Genomic DNA, 14,891 nt, shown 5'->3' on the forward strand with positions numbered 1-14,891 from the left:
TCCGTTCTCCTCCAGCGCCTGCGCCTTCAGCCAGGCACTGACTGCACGGGCCTACTCCCACGCTGCTGCTGCAGGGCCAGCGCGGCTCACTCGCAGCCTGAGGGCTGAACCCAGCGGACCACAGGCCGCCTGGCTGCTCCACACCCCTGCCCGGCCTAGCCCCAAAGGGACGGAAACAGAAGATACAAGAGTGAAAGCCTCCCCCGCCACCCGAGAGCAGGGGCGCTGGCAGGACCTCCCTGGCACACGGTGGCTTGGGCCTTGGCCAGGGCATCTGGGAGGGTTAAAAAAAGGAAGAAAAAGCCTGGTTGGCTCGGAGACCCGGCCCACAAACGGGACTTTTCATCTTTGATGCTGGCTGCAGAGCTAGCGGAACGCGCCGTGTCCTGCACAGGGAGCTGCGGCGGGGCACGGCTGCACGGACACACACACACACACACACACACACTCCCTTGCAGGCTGGCTCTCGAACTGCTGTATGGGGGGGCGTGATGAGAACCGGGGCGAGAGAGGCCACAGCCCTCCACACGTACTGATCTCTGGCCGCGTAAGGTGGGTTGGGTGAGGTGGGGGGTAACGGGTCTGTGCGTGTGGGGGGCCTTCCTTGAGTTGGGGGGCAGGGTCTGCGTGGGGTCAGGTGGGGCCATCTCTCCCGGGCCTTCCCTCTGGTGAAATGCTCCCCTGCTGCTGTCTAGCCTCTGCCCTGTGGGGCGGGAGCCCCAGCAGTCAGACCACGCCAGGGGCTGCCGGCAGAGATGCTACTGCTGGCACCCCCCGTGGCCATATAAACTCACTCCAGTCCCGCTGGGTGTGGTGCCCCCTCCCCCAGGGCAGGCTGCTCTGCCTCCCCCAGCTGCAGCCAGCGTCTGGAGAGCCCGGAGAGGGAATGCAGGCGGCCGGGGGCGGCTCTTACCATGGTGCCGATGCTGTACGTGGCAGCAGGGCCGAGGGTGTGGTGGTACGGGTCGGCGGCAGCATACACTCTGCCGTAGCTAGGAGCAAGCACAACGGGCGTTAGAAACTGGAGGATTCCCCCTTCCATCCATGCAGGTGCCCCCACAACCCCACCTGGAGGCTTTGCCCATGGGGCTGGGAGGCTATCCCACGGGGGGGGGTCCTGGGCTCCACCCTCAGCCCAGGGATTTGGCTGCTCTGGTACACGCCCTCCTCTCCATGCTGCTGGCTCCGGGGCTGAGCAGCGGCCATGCTCCCCGGCCCAGCCTTTCAGCTGCCCACTGCCCCTCAGGCTTGTAGGCAGCAGTCCTGCGTCCGGGAGAGAGACAGCTGGAGAAGCGCCTTGGCGGCAGTGGGTGACAGGAGCTGCCCAGGGAAGGAGCCTGGGTTCTAGTCCCTCCCCTCGGCGGCAGGCCAGGCTCGGGCACGCTGAGCACTGCACACTCAGGGCATCTCAACCCCAATCTCCCCCCCCGGGAAACGCTGCGGGAATCCTGCCTTGGGGGCTGTGATAAGGACGTGGGGCGCCCCGATGGCAGTCTCCTCCACACGCCCAGGCTGGGGGGCCCATGTGCACTGCAGGTGGGTACCAGGAGCAGCCTGTGGGTGGCAGAGAAATGGGTGAGCAGGTGCCACTGGCTGGGTGTGAAGGGGACACTGGCTGCAATGAGTTTCCAGTTCTGAGCACGTCTCTTCCTCATCGCGTGCCCCATCTGGGAACAGAGGCACCAAGTGTCCCCCGGCCCCTCTCCCCAGTGACCCAGGAAAGCCCAATGGGGCTGGCTGGGGCAAGCTGCAGCGTGAGGAATGGGAAGAGAGCTTCAGGCTTAATCCAGCTTGTGACGCGAACGGTCCCTGGTCCCTGCGAGGCACAGCACAGGGTGGGAGCTCAGCACTGACGTTGGCCAGGAACAGAGACTGGCTGAGGAGCATCTTACCTGTCGCTGTACGCCGTTGCTGCCGCCGGCTGGGCATATCTGTAGGCTGCGTAGCCCCCCTGCGGCAGCAAGAAGAGACGGGTCCGTAAGGGAGGAGCGACAGCCACCAGGGCAGCCCCAGAGGGCACCGGGCAGGCCTGGCTAGTCCGTCAGGGAAGGAACCCAACCTTCCGGCAGACCCTGAGGAGGGAGCCAGCACAGCTGGGCACCCTGCCAAGAGCGTCCCCTTGGCTGTGACCGGTAGCTGGGGAGTGGTGGGAGCTGTGGGACCCTGCTAGGAGCCGGGTGTCTGCGCCAGACTCATTAGCATTCCTAGGGGGCTTGCAAAAACATTAACTGGAAAAATCAAACTTCCAGAGGAGAGAATGTCACTTCCCTGATGGCTTTAATGAGGTGTCACGTTAGATAAATCCTCCGGCTGCCCGCCCAAGCCAGGGCCAATGGCTTTTTAAACATGGAGGTTAAATGCTGGTGTGATACACTGCACTGACTCGCCGAGACCATAAATCCAGTGCAGCGCTCGCCTGGCCAGGGGCCCTCGCTCAGGGCACAGGACTCAGCACTGCGCCCCCTTCGCCTGCCCCACTGCAGCCCCTGCCCCCTTCTCCCCGACTGTAAGCCCTGCTCCCGCACACTGCAGCCCCTGCCCCGTGCTCTACCCTGAGCCTGCAGCCCTTGTTCTGCTCCGGCTCCACGCATGCACCTTTCTCACTGTGTCTATGTTCTCACTCCTGAAACATCATTGTTCTAAGGGTTGGGAATGAAAGCCGGCTTGTGGGGCATGCATTGTCTAGAGCAATGCGATCACAGTTCTCATCTTGAGCGGGGCGAAGGAGAGAGTCTATAATATTCGACACATTTTCTTTAGAGTTCTCCCCTTTGCAGAATAAATTAAGAGGGAGGGAAATGAAAATCAGCAACAGAAGCACAGCTTCTTTCCCTGCCTGAGCAGCGGGAAATGCCCAGCTGGTGTGCTCTCAGCGCTTAGCAGCAGGGGGAGATGTAGGGCAGCATGCAGACCAGCGGCCAGCACGGCCTCTTCTCAGCCCCCACCCTGGTGAATCAACCCAACCCTGGAATCAACCCAGCGGCCTCTGCTGCATTTTTATCCATAAGGGAAAGTGAGAGACAAAGTCCAGGAGCAGTGGGCAGGACTTACGTAGATTTCAGCGCCATAGAAGCCGTCCTGATAAACAACCCTGCAAACAATCCAAAGAGACAGGCTGTGAGGCAGAGGGCAGGCACGGGCACCGCCAGCTCCACAATGGGTGGGAATGTCAGGCCCTGCCCTTGGTGCGGCTATGTGAAGATGGGTTTTTTGTTTCATTGTGGACCAGACCCGTCTCCCCATCCTGGCTGGCAGTTGGGTGTCTAGAGATGTTCTGGAGTTCCTGTACCACTGTCTGGTCCCAGCCACGCTGCCATCAGTCTGTGGTAGCTCCAGGCTGGCATGGGAGAACCTGCAATCCGATTGTGGCCACACCTGCTGGTGTGAGTGCCCAGGTTCCCAGAGGACCCGAAGCAGGGAGAAGCTGGGGGAGGAGAGTTACACCCCACACAGCCTGAGGAGGAACAAGGGCTCTGGAGGAAATGAGATTGCAGTTGCCTTCTCCAGAGGCTGCTCCGTGCTACCCCAGCTGGAAGTATGCATGAGCCCATGGCATCAGAGCGCTGGCAGCCAGCTATGCCAGAGGGGTTGGCAGCCCGCATGGAACTTGGAGGGGCAGCACAGAGCACAGGAGGGGGCCCGGGAAGTCAGTCTGTGCACATGGCTGGAGTGCCAGTTGCACTTACCACATGTCTGCACGTAGCTCTCTTAAGAAAGCGCCAGTTTAGTTGGGAAACCTGGAGTCTGTGATGCTGGCAGACTGTTGCCAGGCTGCAGGCTTAGCTAAGAACTGACACCCTCGTAGCTGGAGAGCGGAGCAGAGCAGGCCACCTGTATGTTAGTTCTGCTCAGAACAGATGTTAGTCCTCGACGAACGTATTCAGCATTTGGACCCCAGTGGGGCTAAGTGTCCGGTCTCTTGGGACTGGAAGCAACCGGAATGTGGGGTAGTTTCTGGTGGAAGTGACCTTTTCTCACAAAGTCCAGATTGTCTGGGTGGCGAGGCAGATGAAGACTCTAAAGGGACTGCCTGGCCTCTATGGCAGGGCTGGGACAGTGATCCAGCAGCTTACATTTGGCACTGGCGTGGTGAGATCGGCCAGGCTGGGGTGTCTGCGAGGAGGTCGGCACTCACGGCCGTGAGCCACTCCAGGCAGCGAGACAGAGGCCTCTCCTGTGATCACCCAGCACATGGTGCATGAAACAAAGGGAACGGGGCAGGGCTATTCCTAGGGACAAACCCTCCCTCCCATGAAACACTACGAGATGAAAGAGTCAAGGACACCTTCAAAGAGCTCTGCTCTGAACAATGCCTCCTCCGCTGAGCAGAACCCACATGCAGGGACCCTCCTGCACGTCCTACCTGAAGCAGCTGGGCTTTGCTTTTCACAGCCCCACGCTGAACATACAGAGACCCAGCCGCATGGGAGGGTGTTGGGACTCCCCAGCCTCTGAGGGATGACTGCTCCCAATTCTCAGCTGTGCCGCACCAGACACGCTGGGAAAAGCAGCATCTCCCTGGTGCATCCCTAAGAAAGGGGGAAAGCTGCTGCCTGCACCAGAGCCCAGGCCATAGTGGGTCCCTGGGATACTCACGTGCCGTAGGCGGGGATAGGTGGAGGTGGTGGTGCAGCACGGAATGTGTTGTAGACAGCACGCCCCCGGCCCCGTAAGTGCGCCCCTCGGTATGCCACGGCCGTCCCTGTGGCTGGGTAAGGGAACCCTGTTACTGAAGGCGAGAGAGAGACATGAGCATCCCAGAGCAGCTCTCCTGATAGCGCCTCCCACAGGCTCCCTGAGCCCCTCATGCTCAGCACACGCAGCACTCCCTGCCCTGAGCTCTGCAGCAGGGACGCCTGTGCCAGCAGTCAGGAGCCTGGCCTTTCTCTCTGGCTGCACACCCACCCCGGCCCAGCCAGCGAACACCGAGGGCCAGCAAAGGGAAGTGGGGAGCCAATGCAAGCACACTCACGCTGCCCCCCGTCACACACACACTCCTTTGCTCAACCCCACCCCTCGTACATGAGCACATGCGCAGAGCCCCCCAGCCGCATGCACAGACATCCCTCGCCGCAGGCCGTGTGTGGAGCCAAGAGGGGCCATCTGGGGAGCCACGGCCTCTCTCAGTGCTGGAGGCACCCGCTGTTCGGGAGGGCAGAGGCCCCCCACCCAGTGCACAGTGCTGGAAGCGGCAGGTGCAGAAGGCAGAGGTGCAGGGACTGCAACCTCCTTCCCAGGGCCCTGCTTCCTGCCGCTGGTGGGGTCATTGTTCAAACAGCCTCTCAAAATGCGGGGAGACAGCATGCCAACCCGTGCAATGGCACTGCCGGAAGGCATGGGTGCTGCCCCCCGCCATGCGGCACATGGGGGCTCCCAGGGGGTTCATAAGCTTTCACCATTGCCATGGGGTGTTATTCAGCGCCCCAAGGCACATGGGCATTCCCATGGGAACCTCTCTACCGCCATGGGGCACAGGGGCACTGCTGGGATATACTGGCCTTGTGGCTGGCTGGGGCTAACCGCAGTTGTAATCCCCCTCCCTGGTTTGCCACCTGTGAGATCAGGGCCCCCGGGCGATCTGAGCCAAGTGCGCTCCTGCTATGGCGACTGGGACACTCAGGGGCACCTCTGCCGAAGGGCCCTGGCCCGAGCCAGACTTACCTGCATAGAATTCAGGACCGTAGACAGCTCCCACCACCGGGTTCAGCTTCCAGCCTGCGACACAATGAGCCCGTGAGACCCAGCAAGGCCCTGCCACAGCCACTCCCACCCCCCGGGGCCCATGTGGAGACAGCCAGCGGCAGCCTCTTCTCCCACAGGCAGGAGCAGCTCTGCATGGCCTCCGGCTGCCTCTGAGCCCCACCCGAGGGAGGCCCAGCCACGGTAAACGCTCTCGTGTTTCCCAGTGCAAACTCTGCGGCGATGTCGGGTGCAAGGGAGAGCAGGGGAGGGTCACTGAGCCTTTTACCCACAGCAGGCCAGGATCCCCCGGCCTGCTCCCACCACCGAACGCAGAGCTTGCCCAGACTCAGCGCAGCCTTGTCCTGGGACAACCCCCCTTACTGGGGTCTGCTAGGCACAGATGCTGATGGGGCAGGGGGCTGGCTGTCACAGCAGCCAGGACTTGTGGGCCTGGCCAGGGTTGCCCCTCTTGCTTGTTGCTGGGGATTCCAGTGGGCCCATCTGAGCAGCAGGGAGCCCAGTGCAGCATCAGGCCCTCGCAGCAGGAAGAATAAAACCCCGAACACCTCACCGTGCTCCCGGCGACTCCTCCCAGGATCAGGCTCCCAGGCCCCAAGGGCTGCTCTACACAGCTGCTCGCCCTCCCAGCCCACCCCTGCTGCCCCACACCCAGGGCCTTACCATTGATGTAGGGATTTGCAGCCTTTTTGTTCGTCATGACTCGGGCTGTGGCGTTATTTACCTGCAGAAGACAGGGCAGAGGCCTCATCACTGTCTGCACCCAGAGACGCTGCAGCCCCAGGGACCTGCTCAGCTGCATTTACGTGGAATTTTTCTGGGCTGGGGGAAATGTCAGAGTCACGATCGCCAGGGCCCCAAAGCCAGGCAGCGTGGGGGGATGCAGGGCTCATGCCGCTCTACTGTAGCACTGCCTGAACCCTCAGCGAGCTGCACTCAACTCTGACATGCCCCAGCTCTAACTCCACCCTCTGCTCCGGCTCTGCCCGTGCACCGTGATCCGCACCTGCTGGTCTAGCCCAGGCGTCCCTACAAACAGCACCATTGGTACACTATGACCCTACCCTGCAGCCCCTCTGCTGCCCCCACCTGCGTGCCCACGCCGAGCTCTGCTGATAATCCCCCTCCTCGGTCCTGACCTGCAGCCCCCAGGGTAACTGACACCGGCTCCTGTGCTGCACTTAGCACTGAGTCTCCACTGCAAACCCCAGCCAATCCCAGCTCTGAGCCCCCTCCGCAGCAAAGGGGGTGGGGCAGGACCCATCAGCTCCCATTGAGGAGTTCCTGCCTCTGGGCTTACGGCAAGACAGGCAGGAGCTGCAGTGTCCTCTGCCCTGTAACAGGCACCGGCTGGTGCGTGGCTGTGCCGTGCAGAGTGGCCTTTCCTCTGCTCATCGGTGCTGTGGGAGTCGCCCTCACCTCCCGCCCCCCCGCTCACTCGCCGTGGCTGTGCTGACTTCGACAATGCGCTGTGTGATGAGCGGCACTGTGGTATTGCTTCGGAACCAGCCGCGCTCTTTAGTGACAACAGCACTGTCGCTTGGGGGCACCCGGCCGTGGGATTAGAGACCTCTGCTAAACTCCCTGGCCAGCCTGAGCCGCACAGCCTGGACTGGATTGCTGAGCGAGGAGCGAGCCTCCGGCCTTTACATCGCCCCCGGGGCCTGAGGAAGGGCCAGTTCTGGACGGGAGTGGGAGGGCAATCCTGGTGCCTATGAATGTGAGAGTCCCACAGTCCTTGTCAGAGCCAGGCAAAAAGCAGTAGGAGACTGTGCACATTCACCCCCGGCTCTGCAGTGCCCCTCAATCCCGAGGCCCGACCCGCAGATGCCCAGCTGTCCTGTCTCTTGCTATCTCAGACCGGCCCCCTGCCCCCCAGCTCTGCCCACGCCCCTCAGTCCCGTCCGGCAGCCTCCAGAGCTAATCCTGCTGTTTGGTGCAAACCAACTAACCCATCGGAGGAGAGCAGGAAAGGGAGCCTGGACGGTGACCCTCAAACTAGACTCACCGGTGAACTTCCGTCAAGCTGGCACTGTGCTGGCCCTTGGCACTTCTTCCAACTCCCCCCAGCGTCCCCGGGGTTCAGGCCACAGTGGCAGGGGATGCCCTCACCCAGCCTCCAGCCCCGGTGCCGTTTGCCCAAGTCAATAACCTCTCATCCTGGCCCAGTGCAAGGCTCCGTTCGCCAGGGACATGCATGGCCCAGCCAGCTCAGCCCTGGCACTCAGCAAACATTCATCCATCGGCACCGCGGTGAGGGGAACATGCACGATGGGGCCCCGCACTCCACGCCAGCCTGGCCTCCCCCAGACTCCAGCATGGCCGTGTCAAGGGGGGTCAGGATGCAGAACCTGGGCTGAGCAGGCACTGAGAGGGAAGGAACCCAGCAAAGCCCGCTGTCCTGCTGAGCCTCTCCACGGTCCATGGGCAGGGCCTGGATTTCCCTCTGCCACACGGCCCCGCCAGATGTAAGGAGCCCTCCCTCCCTGCTGGCTCAAAGGAACATGACAGGCGAAACCAGGGGTGAAAGCATGAGGCATGCGACATGACTGGGCCCCACACAGCCCCCGGCCCCCTCTGGTCTCCAGCCCACCCTGCAGCCCCCTGGCAGGGCGTGTGCAGGGTGAGCAGCCTGTGGAGAAATGGGGCCCAGGCACCCCCTGGACGACACAGAGCAGGCAATGGCAGTCACACTTATCTGAGCACCTCAATTTTCCGTCCCTCTACGATTGTGCCATTCAGCTTCTCTCGTGCCCGGTCGGCATCTGTGCTAGTTTCAAAAGTTACAAACCCAAAACCCTGTGAGCAGAGGAGAGAGGGGAGGAGAATGAGAGCGACAGAGAGAAGAGGAGCGGGGCCAGAGAGGGATGGGGAGAGCTGGAGACAGTGAACGTCAGGCCGTCCTGTGTGGGCAGAGCCAGAGGGATCCTGGCCAGGGGCCGCCCCAGTCACCCCGGGAAATGGTGGAACGACCTGGGGAGAGGGGAACAGACAGGCAGGGAAGAGCCAATAGAAACATCCCCACACAGAGGGGGGCAGGCTGCGCTGTGCTAGTGCGGGACACAGGGACCGGGCCGACCCCTGCTCAGCGTGGGACAGAGCGTCTGAACGGCCGCCGCATGCCATCACGGGACAGAGGGATCAGGCTGCTGCTCCCCCCGCCCCTGCATGGGACAGACGGACTGAGCTGATGTCCCACCCGGCACAGGACAGAGGGAGTTAGCTGCCCCGGTGAAATCCATTCTGGTCAGATGAGGGTGAATTGCGGCTGCTCCCTCTGGTAAGGGGCTGGCAGGAGGCCTGTGCCCCCATTGCTGGGTCTGAGCCGCTGCTGTGGGGAGGCATCTGGGAGTGCAGGCAAGGGGCAGGGCCTGGCCCGCGGGTGGGAGCGAGAGAGAAGCAGCAGCACACAGACAGCTGGGCAGGACAGGAGTGAGTCAGGAAGAACAGGGAAGACGAGCCCTGAGTCCCTCCCTGAGCGGAGCCTTCGCCAGGAGAAACGCACATGTCACAGGTCAGCCTGGCCCGCTCCCTGGGGCTGCTGAAATGACGCCGGCCTCGGGCAGCACCCACCTTGGAGCCCCGCTCATTGAAAATAATCTCCACGTCGAGGATCTTCCCAAATTGCTGCAATGGAAGAGAGCAGAGGGGTGAGCCCAGTGCCCGCACGCAGGAGCAGAGCAGCCGGGCCCAGCCGGTGAAAGCTGGCCTTGCTCACGCAGGCTGAGCTCAGCTCCCGGGCGCCATTCTTCACTGTGCAGCCGCCCGAGGAGAGCCCTGGGGGCCATGGCTCGGCGGCGGGGCGGGAGGTGCTGGGGCTGAGCCTGGTCCTGTGGAGGAGGGACGCCTCCGGGCTAACGACCCCGGCAGGCAGGGCCACCATGTCGAGCCCCCAGAGCAAAGGGGCTGCCGCAGCCCCCAGTGCTGGAGTGAGACGGCCCTGCCCCAGCCATGGGGTGACCCTGTCGCTCCCCTGCCCCCACCTGCCTCTGGAACTGTGCCCCCCACTCACCCCATCTCCCTGGAACTATCTTCCCCTCCCGGGCTGAGGCGCTACAGGAGCCAGGCTCTGCAAGCTCTGGCCCTGGGCCCTGTGCCCACCCTTCTCTGCCGCGCTGTCACGCCTGTGCTGAAGGCTAGGGGAGGGGAGCCCTGAGTCCTTCCACAGCCTCCCCGCACAACGGGCCGCCTCGCCCCAACACGCTCGCCGCTCGGCTGCAGGGAGCGCCGCTCTTCATGAGCTTTCCCTGCGGGCTCGAGCGACGGGCTGGGAGGCAGGAACACAGCAGTCCCCCAGACCCAGGGAAAGGGGCTGGTGCTGGATTCAGGGTGACGGGCCCAGAAGGGGGCTGTGGGAATCCAAAGGACAGGCCTGGAATGAGAGGCTCACAGTCAGTCTGCCAGGGGGTAGCAGCCTGGGCTGTGCCATGGGCGAAGGGGGAGACCCGGAGAGCCTGGCATATGGACAGGAGGCAGAGATAAGCCGGGGGGAAGCTGGGCACTTTGGCACCTTTAGGACCCATTAGTTCTGGGTTTGCAATCTGAAGTCCTCTGCCCTGACTCTTCCTCGGCCCCAGGGAGAACCGGGAGGGTGCACACGCTGGCCATACGCACCCCGAACATTTGCCGCAGGTCTGGGTCCCGGAACCGGAAGGGGATGTTGGAGACGTGTAACCTCTTGGGCTGCTGCTTGTCTGTGTTCTCTGAGGAATGTAGCTGTTGGCTGTCTGTCTGTGCAGCTTCATCTGTCTGCTGCAAAACAGGATCCCTCCAACCCTGAGCCCATGGCAGCTACCGTGCTGTGACGGGGACACCGCACGCACAGCCGCTGCCCCGAGGGCCCACACAGCACGGACCCACCCACACGGCCTATGTTCTGCCATGGGCAGGAGCTCTGGCTGCGGGGCACAAACTGCTGCTCCAGCCGCAGCATCTCTGCTCTGGACTCCTTGTGCAGAGCAACGTCCCTCCCACCTGCCCATAAAACAGGCCCAGTGAAGCCTGACCACGGACAGGGACAGGCTGCTCTGCTGTGCCCAGGAACTCTGCCACAGGACTGACACCCATCGGCCAGGGCTGGGGCCACTCTCTGCCCTGCCCTGGCTCCCACTAGCCACCCACACGCAGCCAAGGGCAGCCCTTTCCCCTTGTCACACTGCCCCGAGGGCAAGGTCTCTGCCCAGCGCTGGCACCCGCCAGACGGAAGCACAGCAAGGCACTGAAAGAGTTAAATGCCTCAGGCCGATCCTCCCAAGAAGTGCTGAGAAGTGGGTGGGGGAGGGAAAGGACCCGGTGGGCTGGGCTGTCCCCTCTAGAGCAGGGCAGAGACTTCAACAGGCCACAGTCCCTGGGACGATCCCCACCAGCCTGGATGCTCTTTTACGGCAGCAGATGCCCCTGGGAACGGTGCCGGGAGCCGGCGGGTGCTGCTGAGAACCCTGGACAGCACCCAAAGCTGTGCAACACAGGCCAGGCCTCTGTCCAGGCAGGGGCTGTGCTGATGCTGGGCGAGTGTGGAGGAGCAGGTGTGTGCATGTGCAGAGCGAGTGTGTGCGTGCAGCACGAGTGGGGATGAGAGTGCATGCACATGTGCAGAATGTGGCTGAGCATGCGTGCAGCGTGCGTGGGAATGAGCGTGTGTGGAGCGTGTGTGGGGATGAGTGTGTGTGCCGTGTGCGTGGGAATGAGCGTGCATACGTGCAGCGTGCATGGGGAGAAGCAGGCGTGCCGCGTGTGTGGGGATGAGCGTGTGTGCGTGCAGTGTGCGTGGGGACGAGCACGTGTGTGGGGGAAGCGGAGCCGTGCGAGGGCCCGGGCCCAGCTGTGCTGCGTCGTGCAGCGGGCGCAGGCTGGCACGTGCTGACGGGGGCCGTCTGGGAAGTGCCAGCTCAGCGCTTTGCACTGGGAGCCGCATTACAAGCACATAATTGAAGCGATCTGATTGGAAAGCAGCCAAGCAGGTAGATTACAAGTGATTAGAAATGACAGGGGAGCCCGTGAGCTGGGAGAGGAACGGGTGACCGCGAACGGCCGTTTCCCGGGCTGGGGCCACAGCAGCCACCAGGGGTGCGGGAGCTGCAGGCTCAGCCGCTGGCTCTTCCTTTTAGCCACATGTTGCTCAACTCCGGCAGGGGTGAAGATTTTCCTGGGGCTGTGAACGGGGACCGAGAGCCTCTGCTAAAGCTGGGAATGGGGCAGGGGCTGCGGGACCCACCACCATGCTCCTGCCTCCTGGTGGGAAAGGCTGTTGTTATTCCAGCCCTGGACGCCCCCACCGAGACAACTCTGCCACGCCCCTCAGTCCTGACCCGCAGGCCCTGCTGCTGCCAGTCGGGCGAATCCAGGACTGCCCAGGTTATTCTCTGGTTCATACCCGCCTTCTCAGAGCACTTGCTGCCCTCTATCCCCTCCCCCAAGCTGGCCTATTTCCATGCCCCCCAAGATGCACCAATGGCCCTGGCTGTGCTGATGCCCTTCTCCACCTATGAAGTTCCATCCGGTGGCCAAAGGAGCCTGTCTCTTTCATGGCCCGCCAAAGCTTGAGGGTGTCACTGCTCCTCCCCTCCCCAAAAAGCCCTGCTGCCCACCCAGGGCTCCCCCGCAGCTCCCCGGCAGCTCTTACCGATACCGTCTGCGTGCCCGCTAGGGACTGTGTGCTGGCGTCGGGGCCCGGCTGCTCATGGCTCTGTGCTGGTGTGTAGAGAGTCATGGCGTGCTCCGGTCCCGTGCTCTGCCCCGAGTAGTCCTGTGTGGGGTGTGGGTGCGGGGGGGCGTACTCTGCTGGGATTCCATTCTGAGGAGGTGGAGGATACTGGGCCGGGGGGTAGGGCTGAGCCATTGCTTCAGGAGGAGCCGTGGCGTCCTGATTACCCTGCAGAGAGACAACAGAAAAAGGCTGCTGACTGTCCAGCCCTATACCGCAAGCTAGCGGGGGTCCCAGGTGGTGGGGCCATGAGACCCCCTGAGTGGGAGGCATACTGTCCATGGGCCAAACCGGGGCAGTCCTGAGAGCTGCCAAAGGTAAGGGGGAGGAGACCCTACTGGGACAGATGTTTGCAGGGCGTTTGTAACTATTGATAGGACCACAGGCAGGGTCAGACCTGGGGGTCATCCAGTGCAGTGTGCTGGGCTGAGCTCCCTACAGGGAAGTGGCTGGCTCATGCCCTGCAGCAGGAGGGTTCGTGGCCCTTTTGTCTTCTCAATGGGACCCTGGGCGTAGAAAGGTCTGAGTGGAATAGCCATCCTGATCTCTAGTGCCAGGACACATGCAGCCTGAGCCCTGTCCATACCGCCCAACAAGCTGCCCTCCCAGTTCTGACCTGCCATGCAGGCTTTGCACCACACTGAGCCACACCCAAACCAACCACGGAAGACGTGGCTCCTTGCTGCACAAGTGGAAATCAGAGACTCCCCTTCACGTGACTGGTGAGAACATCCGAGCCAGCAACACGGCCGAGGACAGTCAAAGGGGAACTGGGGGATGTGCACAGCATCACAGAAGAGGCCTCAAAATGGTTTGTGGACCTACAGCTGCAACGCTGCAGAACTGTAGACGGCTGCTCTGCCGCTGGTCTGGCCCCCGTTTCCTGAGCCATCAGCGGGAACTGGATTCAGACTCACCAGCTGCTACTGAATATGGGTCCAGTGGTGACTTTCAGTCACTACCGACAATCTGGTGGGGGAGGTCAGCAACTCCTGGCTCCTAATGAGCAGGGATCCTGTGGCCAGAAGAAAGTCTGCTCATTCCCTTCCTGCCAGGGACTGGAGTGAGCAACGAGGGCAGGATTCAGCTTAGAGAACAGCCGCTCTGGCATCATTCACTGTTCCAGAGCATCATTGCCCATTATTAGCAAACCCTGTGCCCCGGGAGACAGGCACTGCTCCATGCTCACAGCAAGGGGGGGGGGGGAGCAGAGAGGAGAGTAGGTGTGATTGAACAGCGCGGGGCGGGGAGGGGAGACCGAGGCAGAGGGAGACGTGTCAAATGGCCTCTTGGCAAACGCAAGACAGAGCTCCATGACCTGATAAATGTTAGATAGACCCTTTCCTTTAACGTACACAATTTACCTTCCTCGCTCAGGCAGGGTCAAGTCCCCGTGAAATCCAGAGCCTGGGCCCAGCTCCCGTCACGATGCCCCAACACACTCAGTGACTGAGCCCCGACGTGTCCAGAGACGAGGGAGGCTGGCCTCGTGTGCTGCCGAGGAGAGGGGTGGGAGAAGGCGCAGGGAAGGGGGCTAGGCAGGGAGCGCCAGGCTGACCTCAGGGGGGCAAATGGAGCCAGCCCCCATGGTGATACGTGCCAGCCCAGGGGGTGTGCTTCCCCTTGCTCTGCTGCAGGGGTGGGGTCAGGCAGGAGGGAATCCTGTCCCTGGAATGGAGTGCAGGGCACTTTGCTGATGCTCATCCCCTTAGCCGCCCTCCCCTGCACCCAGCACCGGCCCTGGGCCAGCTGGTGCCTTCCTGAGCAGGCTGCACCGGGCCCCATGGCTCTCCCGGCCTGGGCCCCTAGGATGGGGTGGGAGTCCTGTGGGGCCTGCCTAGCTGCAAACGTAGTGGGAAGCAGAAATAAATGATGCTGGGAACAAATGAGCCTGTCCCCTCCCCTGGGGGGCTGTAATGGGGGGGCAGGGCTGGGGAGAAAGAAGCACGCTGCTAGGGGGCTTATCATCAATCCCTGTTGGAGGGGAAAGATCCCTTTGCAACAGGCTGCTGTCTGCGCTCCTCACTCAGGGCTGCCCAAGCGAGGAGCGCTCCCCAGGCCAACACAACTGCCTTTCAAGCCCTAACTGCGGGCTCCTTGCAGAGCGTGTCCTGTGATAGGAAGGGGGCGTCTGGGCTCTAGGCCACCATTACTATTGATTGAGGGTCAGACCCCTGCAATGTTGCACCCAGAACACAAGCTGCACCTTCACTCAGTACCTCTCAGTCATAGTCTGCCCCCTTCCTCTGCACACGTTCCCCTCCTACCCGCTCCGAGACAGAAGGAATGCTGCATCCATAGCCCCACGCTAACAGATACACGGCAGCAAGCAGGGCACAGCTCCAACAGCCCCTTGCCTGCCTTTGACCCCTCTCCTCTGCTGATGCAGTATGGGTGCGGCTGAGACCGCAGACAGTGACCAGCGAGGAGATGGCAGGCAGATGGCGGCAGGCAGGGGACTCTAGCTGAGGCCTTCTCAGCCCAGCGA

General features: G+C 62.4%; 1 protein-coding gene across 11 annotated transcripts in view; it reads right to left on the reverse strand.

The window, feature by feature from the left end:
• The window catches only part of RBFOX3 (RNA binding fox-1 homolog 3), a 293,920-nt gene that overhangs the window by 3,575 nt on the left and 275,454 nt on the right, over window positions 1-14,891 (reverse strand). For 10 of the 11 annotated variants that reach the window (XM_067547200.1, XM_067547196.1, XM_067547198.1 and 7 more), the window contains 10 exons: window positions 12,323-12,571; window positions 10,315-10,452; window positions 9,274-9,327; window positions 8,407-8,499; window positions 6,364-6,424; window positions 5,662-5,715; window positions 4,597-4,729; window positions 3,052-3,091; window positions 1,893-1,951; window positions 914-992 (listed from right to left, as the gene is read on the reverse strand). In XM_067547200.1, coding sequence (XP_067403301.1) covers window positions 914-992; window positions 1,893-1,951; window positions 3,052-3,091; window positions 4,597-4,729; window positions 5,662-5,715; window positions 6,364-6,424; window positions 8,407-8,499; window positions 9,274-9,327; window positions 10,315-10,452; window positions 12,323-12,538 — 927 coding nt within the window. In that variant the 5' untranslated portion in view covers window positions 12,539-12,571. Of the gene's footprint in view, window positions 1-913; window positions 993-1,892; window positions 1,952-3,051; window positions 3,092-4,596; window positions 4,730-5,661; window positions 5,716-6,363; window positions 6,425-8,406; window positions 8,500-9,273; window positions 9,328-10,314; window positions 10,453-12,322; window positions 12,572-13,320; window positions 13,421-14,891 lie in introns of those variants that run through there. The other variant, XM_067547201.1, reaches the window with a different exon arrangement.

This window comes from Emydura macquarii, unplaced genomic scaffold (assembly GCF_026122565.2).
Source record: "Emydura macquarii macquarii isolate MOO-44397 ecotype Brisbane River unplaced genomic scaffold, CSIRO-AGI_Emac_v2 contig_1230, whole genome shotgun sequence".
Lineage (NCBI taxonomy): Eukaryota > Metazoa > Chordata > Testudines > Chelidae > Emydura > Emydura macquarii.